Here is an 11,980-nt window from a genome sequence, read left to right as displayed (position 1 = left end):
AACCCCAAACTATGTGCTAAGATCTTTCTTTTATTTCTGTACTCATCAAGATATGAAACTGATAGATGAGATACTACAGATCATCTTGTCGGACTGCACCATTTTGTGACGACAAAGTGTAGGCAGATCTCAAGGGAAGAGAGAGAGAGAGAGGAAATGCTTCTTTTTGCATGGTATGTGTCCAGTTTGCAAATGTCAAGATAATCCCAGTGGCAACAAGAGGGAGAACAGTTTACATTTAGTAACATTTATTTCTGCATTCGGTATCAAGTACATAAGTGCAAATATTCAGAGTCCATAATTAAGTCCATTAGGAACTACAGAGAATGTAATACAAATTGTAATAAATTTATCATGCTGGAACTTTCCAGTTACCATACATGTAAATCAGCCTGTCAATCCCTTACAACAAAAGTACTGGGTTTCATTTCCATTTGTTTGAGTTATACAAAACTGATTACCATAAGTACTGATTACTGTTTATTTTATTTGTGCTGGAAAACACTAAAACATCTGTCTACAATTCTATATAGTTAATAAAGATGAATCCAACCAGCAACCCAGTGACGTAGAAGCAATTTTAACTATTGCATCAGTGCGCTAAGCAGGAAAGCCCCTAGCCACATGTAACATTAAAAGTTATAGAAGCAATGCCAATAGAAGAAGGAAAAACACTAAAAAAATAAAATAAAAAGGTCAATATTATTTAGGCTCTCACCATCATGCACTTTATAAGCAACACAAAAAACCACATCTAGTACACTTTTCTCTTTACTATACTTTAGTGCTTGACACAAGTGATTGCAAGTATTCTAAGTGCAGAAGCAGCAGGGGAAAAACACTGCTTCCGAGTTTTATGTTTCTAAGATTATGGTGTTGAGAAAAAAAAAAACGATAAATTTGCAGTAAAGTGTAAGAACAGAGCTGTTTCACTCCAGATTCCCCCATTATTCACTACTGTAGTTGACGAATTCTTTATGTCTGCTTTACTCTGCCTTTCTTTTGGCACCTGGGATTTTAGCTTGAATCCTAGAAATAAAGACAAAAAAAAAAAAAAAGAAGGATTATATGGTGAGGCAACTATTCCATTCCAATGGATTCCCACTTGGAGTCTTATCCAGGGGTAATCTCTAGCTTGCATTCAACATGTTGTCGCAACAGGTGGACTAGAGTCTAATAAGAAAAAGAGGTGATGCCCATCTATGTGTCCTTACAGGCCCCTAGTTGTAAGTGGCCCGGTTTTTGGTGGTTCATGTAACCTTGGGATATGCTCAGTGACATTCTCCCCTCCTTCATTATTCTACCATGGTCCATTGGAAGCCATGAATGAAGTCAAACAAAGAATTTTCAATACAGACTTTTAGTCCTGCCCAAGGCTCAGGGTTTTGCAGAATCACAGAAATATTGGCTGGAAAGTCTTTGAATCAACTTCCTACCTGAGGCAGGACCCATGCTAAATCAGGATGGCCACAGCTTTGTCTTGCTTCATCTTGAAAACCTCCAAGGAAGAAAGTTCTGGCACCTCCCTGTGTGGCCTGCTCCAGTGCTGTCCTAATCTCCTAGTGAAAAAGTCTCTCCTAATGTCCAACATCAACCTCCTAAACTGGATTTATGTTGTTGCTCCTTGTTATAACATCTGCCACTACTGAGAAGAGTTTGGCTCTATCATCTTGTCACTTCCCATCAAGTACTTATAGGCTGCTACGAAATCACTCCTTAGCTCCCTCCTTGCCAGGCTAAACAAGCCCGGTTTCCTCAGTATCTCCTCGTGAGTCACTTGCTCTCTGTACCTCACCACTTTGCAACCTTCCATTGGCTACCTGTTATTCAGCCAACATTTTCAAAGCCACGGATACAAACTGCTGAGAAGTATGGACCTGCCTTCCAGACCAGCCATTCTGCTTCAGTAATTCTCAAGTGTCAAGAACTATGCTTCAACACTCACTGTGCCCTTAGGGATCCCACAAAAGGCAACACATTAGGAACTAGAGCAGACTGCATCAAAAAGTTCATCCAGGTCTTCCATCAGTTCCATGGTGGTTTGAAACACTAAAGATCATGGTGCTTCCAGGTATTTTCTTTCTGTAGCAGGGTGGTGTTCTAATTCCCACTTTGTTCATTAATGGCATTATTAACTCTAAAGGACAGAGTCCCTGAATGCACAAACCCAGGCTTGGGGTGGGGAAGGGATTTAACACATTCCTTCCTGTTTGTCTTGGCCAGGTAAAAGTATGGACATCAGACCCTAGTTGGGCTGCTCTGTCCACAACTCCCCCAAAGGGCAGGAGAGAGAAGCTGAGGATGTAGGGTCACAGCTCTGCCTCAGTCTACGCTCAGCTGAGAAGGACTCTTTTCTTCCAGGGATCTGCCCTCCCACAGGCTCTTACATGCCAGGAGCTTGGGGAGGACATCATTCATAGGGCACATTGTCCCTGGGACCACCCAGCTCTCAGCCACCCCCAGTGCACCACAACCTCACAGCAAGACTTCTGGTCAAGTCTGCTGCTGAACTCACTTTGCCACAACAGTGTTTATGTGGGTCCGCACAAGTCCCAAGTATTGATCAATCTGTGCCTGCAAAGAGCAGAAGAGACCAAGTCAATGAGGCATCAATAAGGCAGAACCACCCAGACACCCCAACTACACCGTGAGGAATGACTTACCTGGTACTTGTCGTATACAACAGGGAGAGTAAACATAGACACCACAGCTGAGGAGAAAAAGAGTACACTATTATATTACTGCCCATCAGATTCCTCCAGAAAAGAGACCTACTTCAAACAGCAACAAACACATATCATGCCACTTGGTCAGCTGATCCACGAGGGATCTGCTGTGAAAAATGAACTTTGCTCAAACCTCCCAAATATGGAATTTCCCATTGCTCTGGGACTAGTGGCTGCAAAACCATAAAAAACAAATTAATTCTAGCAGGAGGGACAACAGAATGGGAATAATGAATATCTACTGGAAAGGCAAATAAAAGTTGATGGTTTAACTGTGGGGAAGGCACAACAAGGATAGGCTGTTTTGTCTAAGTAGAAATCACAACAGAGTTAAAGTTAAAAATAGATTTTAAAAGAAATGTTGATTTTTACCCATTATCAGAAGAGTCAGGCCATTGAAGAGGGCTCCCACGTAAGTCAGCAGCCACATTAGTACTGCAAACTAAATTAAACACAGATCATTACATCACCTCCAGTATCAGCATAAGAAGAAATTAGTTCAATAACTAGCTAACATAACAGCACCTTAGCCTTTTTTAATGTGTAAGGGGACTCATTAAGTAAGGCACATTAGGAACTAGGTACTTTTTCTGGGTGTATAAACCCCATTCTCTGTTCTGCTGTTCACTGCTTCTCACCCTCCTAGCTGAGTTTTCACATATATTTAGAGCTTAATTGCAGACATTTAGGGTTCTGCATTGAGCATGGCAGAGGCAGATTTGTGCGTCCAGTTTTGATGATGGCAGAGGTCATCCTACACAAGTTAATCACAGCCCCACAGTGATAATCCCAGAGGCTGAAAACTCTCGAGGCTGGGGGATGGTACGTTTTTCTAAAAATCTTTAGTAATTTAGGAGCCTAACCCATGTCTGCTCTCTTAATAATCTTCCTTTTGCTCTGAAGAACACCTACTTGGGTGTAAGGCTGAAAATAAATAATTATCTCAGCAGGGAGGGAAAGAAGACCTTCCTCCACAGCAGGAAATGCCACCATTAGAGGAAATCTAGACTAACAGAGGTATTAGAGGGGAACGCACTATTTTGTGGCAAAATCATAGAAAGCGTAACACAGAGATGCTTCTAGAATTGCAGGGGAGTTAAGCTGGTCCTGCAACTTTTATAACTCCTGTATTACATATCAATAAATTCAAATGCAGATTGCCAAACCTCTAAGTGCTGGAAGCAAACAGTTCAGAAATCAAAAAGGAGAGCAACGTTTATATTTGGAGCTACACAAAACCAGGTTTTGTGATGACACTGTCAACATGGGAAGCAGCACTTTGAAATGCAGATTGATCCTCTAGAGAGGGGTTAAAATATTTAAAGGAATCCTACTTTTAAAGAATCCACGAGGTCCTGAACAAGAAAGAGTCTCCTCAGCTCTTTGACTGTGCTGTTGACGTATAGCTGGAGACAGTCTGTGTATTTCTGAATCTGGTCCTGTGAAAGATTCATTTCCATCTCCAAGTAGGCTCTGCCAGAAACACAGGTCCAGTTACAAACCCAGGCAGGTTCTCTTGCCATTCATGCTCGTGCCTCTCTATCCTGTCACTCCCTCCTCCCCAGACCTCATTTTCTTACAGCTGGAGCAACATGACCCCCTTCCTGTGGGCACAGAGCCACCAGCACATACAGTCTTTGCCTTGCATGACACATCTCTCTGGGCAATTGCAGGCTGCTCCACGGCTGTTTGCCTCCAGCCTTGCCCTCTCCCCACACAGAGCCTGGTCTTGATGGGATCCCTCTCTCTACTCCACTCAAAGGGGATGCAAATCCTAGCTGGGGGGGGTTTCCCCACAAACTTCTGTGCATGTGTCACCTTTGGCAGCGATGCCCCCTTCTTTCTCCATTCCTCTGCCTGCTCTGCACCCCCCTCTGAGCAACGCCCGTGTCGTGAGTCGCATCTCAGAACTGACCCAAGGGAAACGGAGCAGCACCAAAGACGACTTTTTTTTTAATTGAGTATGCTTGCAAACCAGACCAGTTCCATGTCCTGGTTCACTGACTTGTTGGCACAGCAGAGGAGAAAGGATCGCTGCTTTCCTGAAGCAAACTGCCCAGACCCTGCAGAGGGTGGGGAGAGTGCTGGCGCCAGCACCACCACCTAGGATGATGCATTCCCACATCACAGACTAGCAGTGCTGGAGAAAAGATATAGTTTCCCTCTATGCCCAATAGAGCGTGCCCAGAAACAATACTCCTCCTCCTTGCAGAGATACTGTATGATCATTAGCTCTAATGAAACTAATTTTCTCCAGTTGTTTAAAATTTTCTGGATCTTTTAGCTTTCAGGAAAAAAATTCCCATGTCTCAGAAGATGATGGCTTTTGTGTTGTTTCCCCACCCCAGGGCCTGAGCTAATAAAGTCTTACAGCTCTTTAGACACTGGACAACAGAAAAAATTATTTCCCCTGTTATGAGTAAGAAAATAATTTTATCCAATACAAAACCATCAGCTAAAGAAACGTGAATTGCCACTGGGAATGGATCCTTTGCAAGATACACAGCCCCTGGCCATGGCTGCAAAGCACTCACTTGAAGGGGTGGCCCTCGTCGGTCTTCTGCACGGCCTGTAGGACTGATTTGTAGATTCTGAAGCTAATGGTGGCCGAGAGGCCGGCGAGGGCCAGGTAGGCCACAACACTGACGACGCTGAACTGGGTCAGGGAGAAGAGCAGTAACAGGAGGCTGCCGAACACGATCCCTGTCTGCTTGATGTCATGCCAGTACAACAGGTCGATAGCTGGGGAGAGAAAACCAACATGTTAAAGACAGGAGCTGGAAGGGCAATGAGGATGGCCACCATGGCCACCGCAATGCTTGGAGTCCTTGCAGGAGGGTAAAGGGAGGAGCGATGCTCCTGTTCACATCAGCATCAACAGGAACTCCTCAACAGAAGCAGTGAAGTGACTTCAGCAACGCACTGAGGAAATGTCAACTGGTTACCTGCTTGAAATCTTTGTATTTCATGTGTCTGTATCTGGGTTAGATAAGATGGATTAATATCTCCAGCCGCAGCATGGTGGGTTTCTTGCAGCAGCAAGGCAAATGCAAGCTGGGGTTTTCGTTGTTGCTAGGGATGTATGGAAGTTTTCACCCCAGCTTGCATTTACTTACTCTGGAAATTCTGGATTGTTTTTTTTGTCACAAGTCCAAACGCCAAATGCTTGATTAAAGCATTTTCAAGTTGTGGTTGTTGATAAATGAATGAGAAAGTTTGGGGATAGCCACAATAAACCACTTTCCCATTCAAAGTTTAGACAAGATGATTTTGTTATTTCCTAGGTTTGAGAAAGTAAAAGACTCCTGGTTTTACCACTGCTAATAGTTACATGGGTAGGAAGCCATTTTTCAGACAGGACCTTAAAATGCAGATTAAATCCCTTTTGCTACTGCAAATCCAACCATCTCAGAAATACAAAAAAGAAACTTTCTGCTTGTTAGGTAACTTTCCTTGTCTAGATCCATGGGAGGTGTTAGAACAAAGCAAGTGCAGAAAACAATTTTCAACCAATATATTTTTACATTTGTAAAGGAGTTAATTTTGACAGTGTTTTTCACCCAGTTTGTATTAGTCACTATAAAAGCAAAATTTTATGAAACGATTGCTCAATATCCAGTCCACAAAGGTGAATTTAATTTCTTTTTACTGATAACCTCTTTATGAGAGGACTATTCATCCAGCCAAAGAACATGCTCATGACAATCTAAACAAAACAGGTTTAATTTCACACACTGCACGAGTCCTCATGAACAGCTTGAACACACCACCAGCCAAACAGATTTCATAGATGCCACTTGTCAAATCATTCTGAACAAAGAGTAAATTCAGGAAATCTGCAATCTGTCCAAAAAAATTTCACAAACACAAAAAGAAACAAAATTAATCCAGCCTAGTAGTTTTTATCATCTAATCTCCAGCAATTGTGAGTCACCACGGCATGTTTGCCTTGAGTCAATGAGCTATATTACTCATTACTATTACACATATTAGCCTTGTTTTTCAAAGTGATGGACTTGAATGCAAAAACTGCTATTGTTTTATTGAACCCTTTTCTCTTCATGCAACATTCACATCCTACTGTATTCCCCATCAATATACACAATATAATTTACATATTTTTAAGTGTTAGCGTTCAGCACTGGACCTGTGATCATGAGTGCGCAAGGATAGATCTATGGGCTGCATGGAAGCCAAGGGATGGGGATCTTGGTGGTAATTCTGGGGTCCTGGGTGCTGACTTTACAAATCAGGGACCAGGCCAGACTATTTCCAGATATATGCCCAGATCTCCTTCCTGCAGAAACCCAGGGGCATGGACTAGAGAATGCTCCAAAATGCAGTTACAACGTAGTCAGAGCATGTACCTATGTTGGGGCATTTAGCAGCAGACCCAGCTGTATTGATGCAGGCAGCTGGAGCTCCACCAATTGCTTACAGTGTTGAGGTGCTGGAGTGTGGGACTCACAAACCATCCTTACAAAATGGCACCCAGAACACAAGTATTCAGTTTTTACCATTTTTCATACTCTTTTTTCAGTCAAGGCACTGCAAAATTCCGCAGACCAGCACAGCAACTGGTATGCTTTCACCAGCGACCATTTGGACAGGAAGTATTATTTTTATGCTCAAAATCATCAGCCCGATCATTTTTATGCTTAAAAATTCCTCTGTCAGAGGACAGTATTGGAAATTTATGCAAATCACATTTTTTGAGATGCTTAAATTTTCTGTCACGCAATACCTTCATGTTAAATGAAATAAGCACAGGTGAGCCAGCTCAGGATGCTGTACATGGAACATCATCTGCTGATGAAAAAGGCCACGCACCAGGGGAAAACAGACCAGCAAACAAGTGAGAGGAAAACCAAAAAACACAATAGCCCACTTCAGTAGAGTTCCCTGAGTTAATGCCAATTGATGATAAGACCCAAAATGAGCAATTAAGCCCCTCTCATTCTTTCTAGGATCTTCTGCCTCATATTCCTGCAGAATGGAAGTGGGCTGTATTCTCACGCAGAGAGATGCCAAACTGCATTTTCTCATTCCCCTCAACAAGGAAGATGCCGAGTGACTTGAGACAGACTTGACCAGCTGTGTGTATATCCTGAAACCTGCCCCTTTCTGCCATGAAATAACTGGGTTATTTACTAAGCTGTATCAGGTAAGGAAAGACTTGCCACAACTCAGAGCAAGATGGACAGAGGCCAAATGACACAGTTCTGGGGATACATGCATGCGTGAGAGAGGAGATGAAAAGGCAGCTGGCCTCCTTCACCAGCCAAATGAGACCTGGAAGAGAGGGATCCTGTGTCTTTTAGACCTGAGGCAAATATTCCCATGTGCATGGAAAAAATATGTGCCAAGTGCTAGGTGGAAAATCTCAGCACAGAGGAGGGAGATATGAGTTGAATGATTTTTACGTGGCTGTCCCAGTGCCCAAGTCCAGCCTGGGAACACAAGCCCCCACCCACAGCCTGCAGTAGGTCATTTAGGATTTTCAAGGGCAGGAAACAAATCTGCCTTCTCCTTGTCTCCCTCGCAGGGACAGGGAGCTGCAGCACTGCTGCTATGTCCAGCTCTTTGGGTGGGATTTGCCACTCCCGTAGCCGTTCCTCCTCCTCTCCCTTAGGAAGAAGGGGATGAGCCAAACTGCCTTGCAAAAGGTGGTGCAGGAGGGAGGTGAACCTCATGGCTCCTTGGGCAGAGAAGGGGGAGAAGGAGAGTTCAGAGCTAGAAATCAGTGGAGATTTGTGGGATCCAGCCATGGTCCCCGGGCTTCCCTGGAGAAAGCCCATTTTTTTGCTGACAGGCCCCAGGGTTCCGAGTTGTTTCAGTTCCCCTGGAATTTAGATGCTGCTGAGAACACCTGAGCTACGTGTCAGAGCCATGTTTGCTCCTTCAGTCACTTCCAAGGCTTTTTGCATTATTTTTGCCCCACATTTGCCTACATAAACAAATCTCCCTTAAAAAGCAAACAGAGGCGCACTGGGTGCAGAATCCTCTTGCTGGGATCCTTTCCCTGGCTTCCTCAGGGTGCCATTTTCTCCTGTAACCATTTACAGGAGAGCAAAAGTACCTGTCACATCAGCGTCTGGTGTTGTAAATAGATACCAAGGGGCAAAGTAATGAGAAACTGCTCCTTCACCATCAGGTGAACCCAGGGCTGGATCCATCAGCCCCCTCCACACTCTGATTTTTTATTCTGAATGGGAATGAAAATGAAAGATGAGGCTATCTGCCACATTTATATGTCTGCTTTGAGTTTCATCTCATCCTATATTCATACAAAACTGATTCAGACAGCAAACAACTCCCTCAAACACTCACTGACCCCATGGGTTTACTGCCCTTCAACAGGTCACAATATATAAATGGTGGCCTGAGTCTTTGATGAAGGGTAGCTGCCTGTTCATGCCTGCGCCCCTTCCTTTGCACGCTGAAGAGATGACCACCCAGGCTCCAACCAGCCTCCCCAGCACACGGGGATGCAGTGAGTATGAGGACAGCGGGGCTGGGAGCTGAGCTGGAGCACACACCCTCGCACACACAGCTCTCTGCAGAGCCACTTGCCAGCACGTGCTGGCCCCACACTCAGCCAGGCTGAGACTGGCTTTGAGTCCAGCTCTTACATGGGTACAGCATTCCCCAGATAAATTAAAGGAGAGGGGATCCCTCACAGTGTGAGTTAATGACATAATTATTAAGTGTTTTGGTCAATCCGTAGGGGAAGAATAAAAGGTCCTAGTGCGGTGAAGGGTCCTGCAAGCGCTGCGTGTGTTGCAGACAGCGTGTGTGTGCATGTGTGTGTGTATGTGTGCACGGCACTGCCCAGACCCGACTACAATGGCATGATTCTGAGCAATGCACACTGAATATGCATGAAGCAGGAGTCTGGTGCCACGTGAGCCTGTCGATATGTGATGTGCATGCAACTGGACAGTGGGTCAGTACGCCTGGCTAAGCAAGATACTCTTCCGAGAGCCAAAATGCCAACTTCAAACAACCTAAGGTTTGCAACTAGGATTTGCAAACAGGGTTTGGAAAACAGGCACTGAAATCAGCCTCAGCTTCATTAAGGTTTGGGTTCCTTCTGTTTTGACAATCCCAGCTGAAAAGTCCTGATCATGCCTATTAACATGCAGAAGCTGTTCAGCTGTAGCCTTCCATCATCTCCCTTTAGCCTCCTGGAAGGAGGGAAGCCACGTCGGTCACTTCACACTCTTTCCAGTACAACTCATTTGTGGAGGTACAAAAGGACTCTGGGTTTTGCCAGAACTGCCTCAGACTCAAAAGTGTTTGTATTTTTTAAGGAGGACTTGCCAGCCATCTCTAAGACAGCAGTGCTACCAGTCACCGCAACTGCCTTTGAAGAATTTTTCTGGAGAAGCAGAGATATTTATGTCTGACGAGATATTTATCTGTAAGTATTGCCTGCCTGTGTTTTTTAACTGACAGCAGAACTTGTAAAACTTTACTCAAGTAGCCTTCTATTTGAAAGAGAAGGTTTTCAAGGGTGCCAAATCAGTGTCTCAGCTATACTTTATGGTATAACTTCATCTCATTGAACTAATGTGAGTCCTCCATTTGGGGCCTACCCCCACACTAATGATGCACAAAGGTAAAAACTCTATGATACAAGTAACCACTTGTTAATATGAGTAGGTGGTAAATACCCATGTTTGCGAGGCAAGTTAAAAGTAACCTCATAAATATAAGTAACAGCAGCAGCACGCAATGCTTGTGCCACCAAAGAACTGCTCCCAAGTACAGTGCCTAAAAACTCTCCCAGCTCTCATCATGGATTTCAGCAGAAAATGTTTCTGCTCCTCAGTATTTGGGATCAAAAAAGCCAGAAGACAGACCTGGGGACTGGAAAGGGCAGTGCTGGAGGCAAGGAGTGAATGACTTGAGATGGCTGAGGTGGACTAAGTAGTGATGCTCCTGAATCCATTCTCCTCAGGACCTGGTGGAAACATGAGGACTGGGCTCTGGTGGTTTACATGGTCCCCAGAAGCACTGTGGTGTGGGGCAGCTGCAGCCCAAGGCTCCTGAGCAGAGATCCCAGAGGGAGAACAGAGAATCCAAACCAAGTTGTAGCTAAAACGTCCTCACAACTTCAGACTCCTGTGTGGCTATGTTTTTGAAAACTACTTTTGTAAAAGAAATGGGGATCTTTCCATTCTATGTCTCAAAGAAAGCATTTTAATATTAAAATTAATGAATATCAACTGAGAACAGACTGGACAATTCAAATCTTCCACAGCTTCTCCCTCCCTTCCTCTGAAAATCTCTGTTCTCTCCTTCTGACTTTTTAAGTTTTTCCTCTACTGCGACAACAGTATGAAAAATGAATATGTGTCAAGCAGCATCTACATGGAAGTTAGTACAAAAAGTGTGTGCAAAACCATTGTATCCAGCCTCCAAATGAGGCCCATGGACCTTGATGATCGAATAAAAGGTTATATGCCCTTCAGCATACTAATAACACCCCTGGATGTGATTAAGCTGCCTTCCCCCCAGTGGAGGTCCCATTGGGCTTCCTTAGGAGGTAAAATCAATGGATTGTACAGCTTCATTCCCTATATAATATTAATACTAATGAGAAGAATGAAGGCTGTGCTGCCATTCAGCGAGACCTGGACAGGCTGGAGAGCTGGGCAGAGAGGAACCTCATGAAGTTCAACAAAGGCAAGTGTAGAGTCCTGCACCTTGGGAGGAATAACCCCATGCACCGGTACAGGTTGGGGGCTGATCTACTGGAGAGCAGCTCTGCAGAGAAGGACCTGGGTGTTCTGGTGGACAAGTTCACCATGAGCCAGCAGTGTGCCCTTGTGGCCAGGAAGGCCAATGGTATCCTGGGGTGCATGAGGAAGAGTGTGGTCAACAGGTCAAGGGAGGTTACCCTGCCCCTCTATACGGCCCTGGTGAGGCCACATCTGGAGTATTGTGTCCAGTTCTGGGCCCCCCAGTTCAAGAAAGATAAGGAATTACTGGAGAGAGTATAGCGAAGGGCTACAAAGATGGTCAAAGGACTGAAGCATCTCTCTTATGAGGAGAGGCTGAGAGAGCTGGGTCTGTTCAGCCTGGAGAAGAGAAGAGTGAGAGGGGATCTTATCAACACTTACAAATACCTTAGGGGTGGGTGTCAAGAGGAGGGGGCCAGACTCTTCTCCGTGGTGCCCAGTGACAGGACAAGGGGCAATGGGCACAAGCTGAAACATCTGAATATGAGGAGGAACTTACTTCCAGTG

General features: G+C 44.6%; 1 protein-coding gene across 2 annotated transcripts in view; it reads right to left on the bottom strand.

The window, feature by feature from the left end:
* Nucleotides 1–852: 852 nt before the first annotated feature.
* Nucleotides 853–11,980, bottom strand: part of RTN1 (reticulon 1) — a 122,276-nt gene continuing 111,148 nt past the window's right edge. For both annotated transcript variants that reach the window (XM_068399063.1, XM_068399064.1), the window contains 6 exons: nt 5,261–5,468; nt 4,061–4,199; nt 3,099–3,168; nt 2,664–2,710; nt 2,516–2,574; nt 853–1,029 (listed from right to left, as the gene is read on the bottom strand). In XM_068399063.1, coding sequence (XP_068255164.1) covers nt 987–1,029; nt 2,516–2,574; nt 2,664–2,710; nt 3,099–3,168; nt 4,061–4,199; nt 5,261–5,468 — 566 coding nt within the window. In that variant the 3' untranslated portion in view covers nt 853–986. The remainder of the gene's footprint in view (nt 1,030–2,515; nt 2,575–2,663; nt 2,711–3,098; nt 3,169–4,060; nt 4,200–5,260; nt 5,469–11,980) is intronic.

The sequence above is a fragment of the Nyctibius grandis genome, chromosome 4 (genome assembly GCF_013368605.1).
Source record: "Nyctibius grandis isolate bNycGra1 chromosome 4, bNycGra1.pri, whole genome shotgun sequence".
Lineage (NCBI taxonomy): Eukaryota > Metazoa > Chordata > Aves > Nyctibiiformes > Nyctibiidae > Nyctibius > Nyctibius grandis.
The sequence above is the reverse complement of the archived record's forward strand: the minus strand, read 5'-3'. Positions and strand labels throughout refer to the sequence as shown.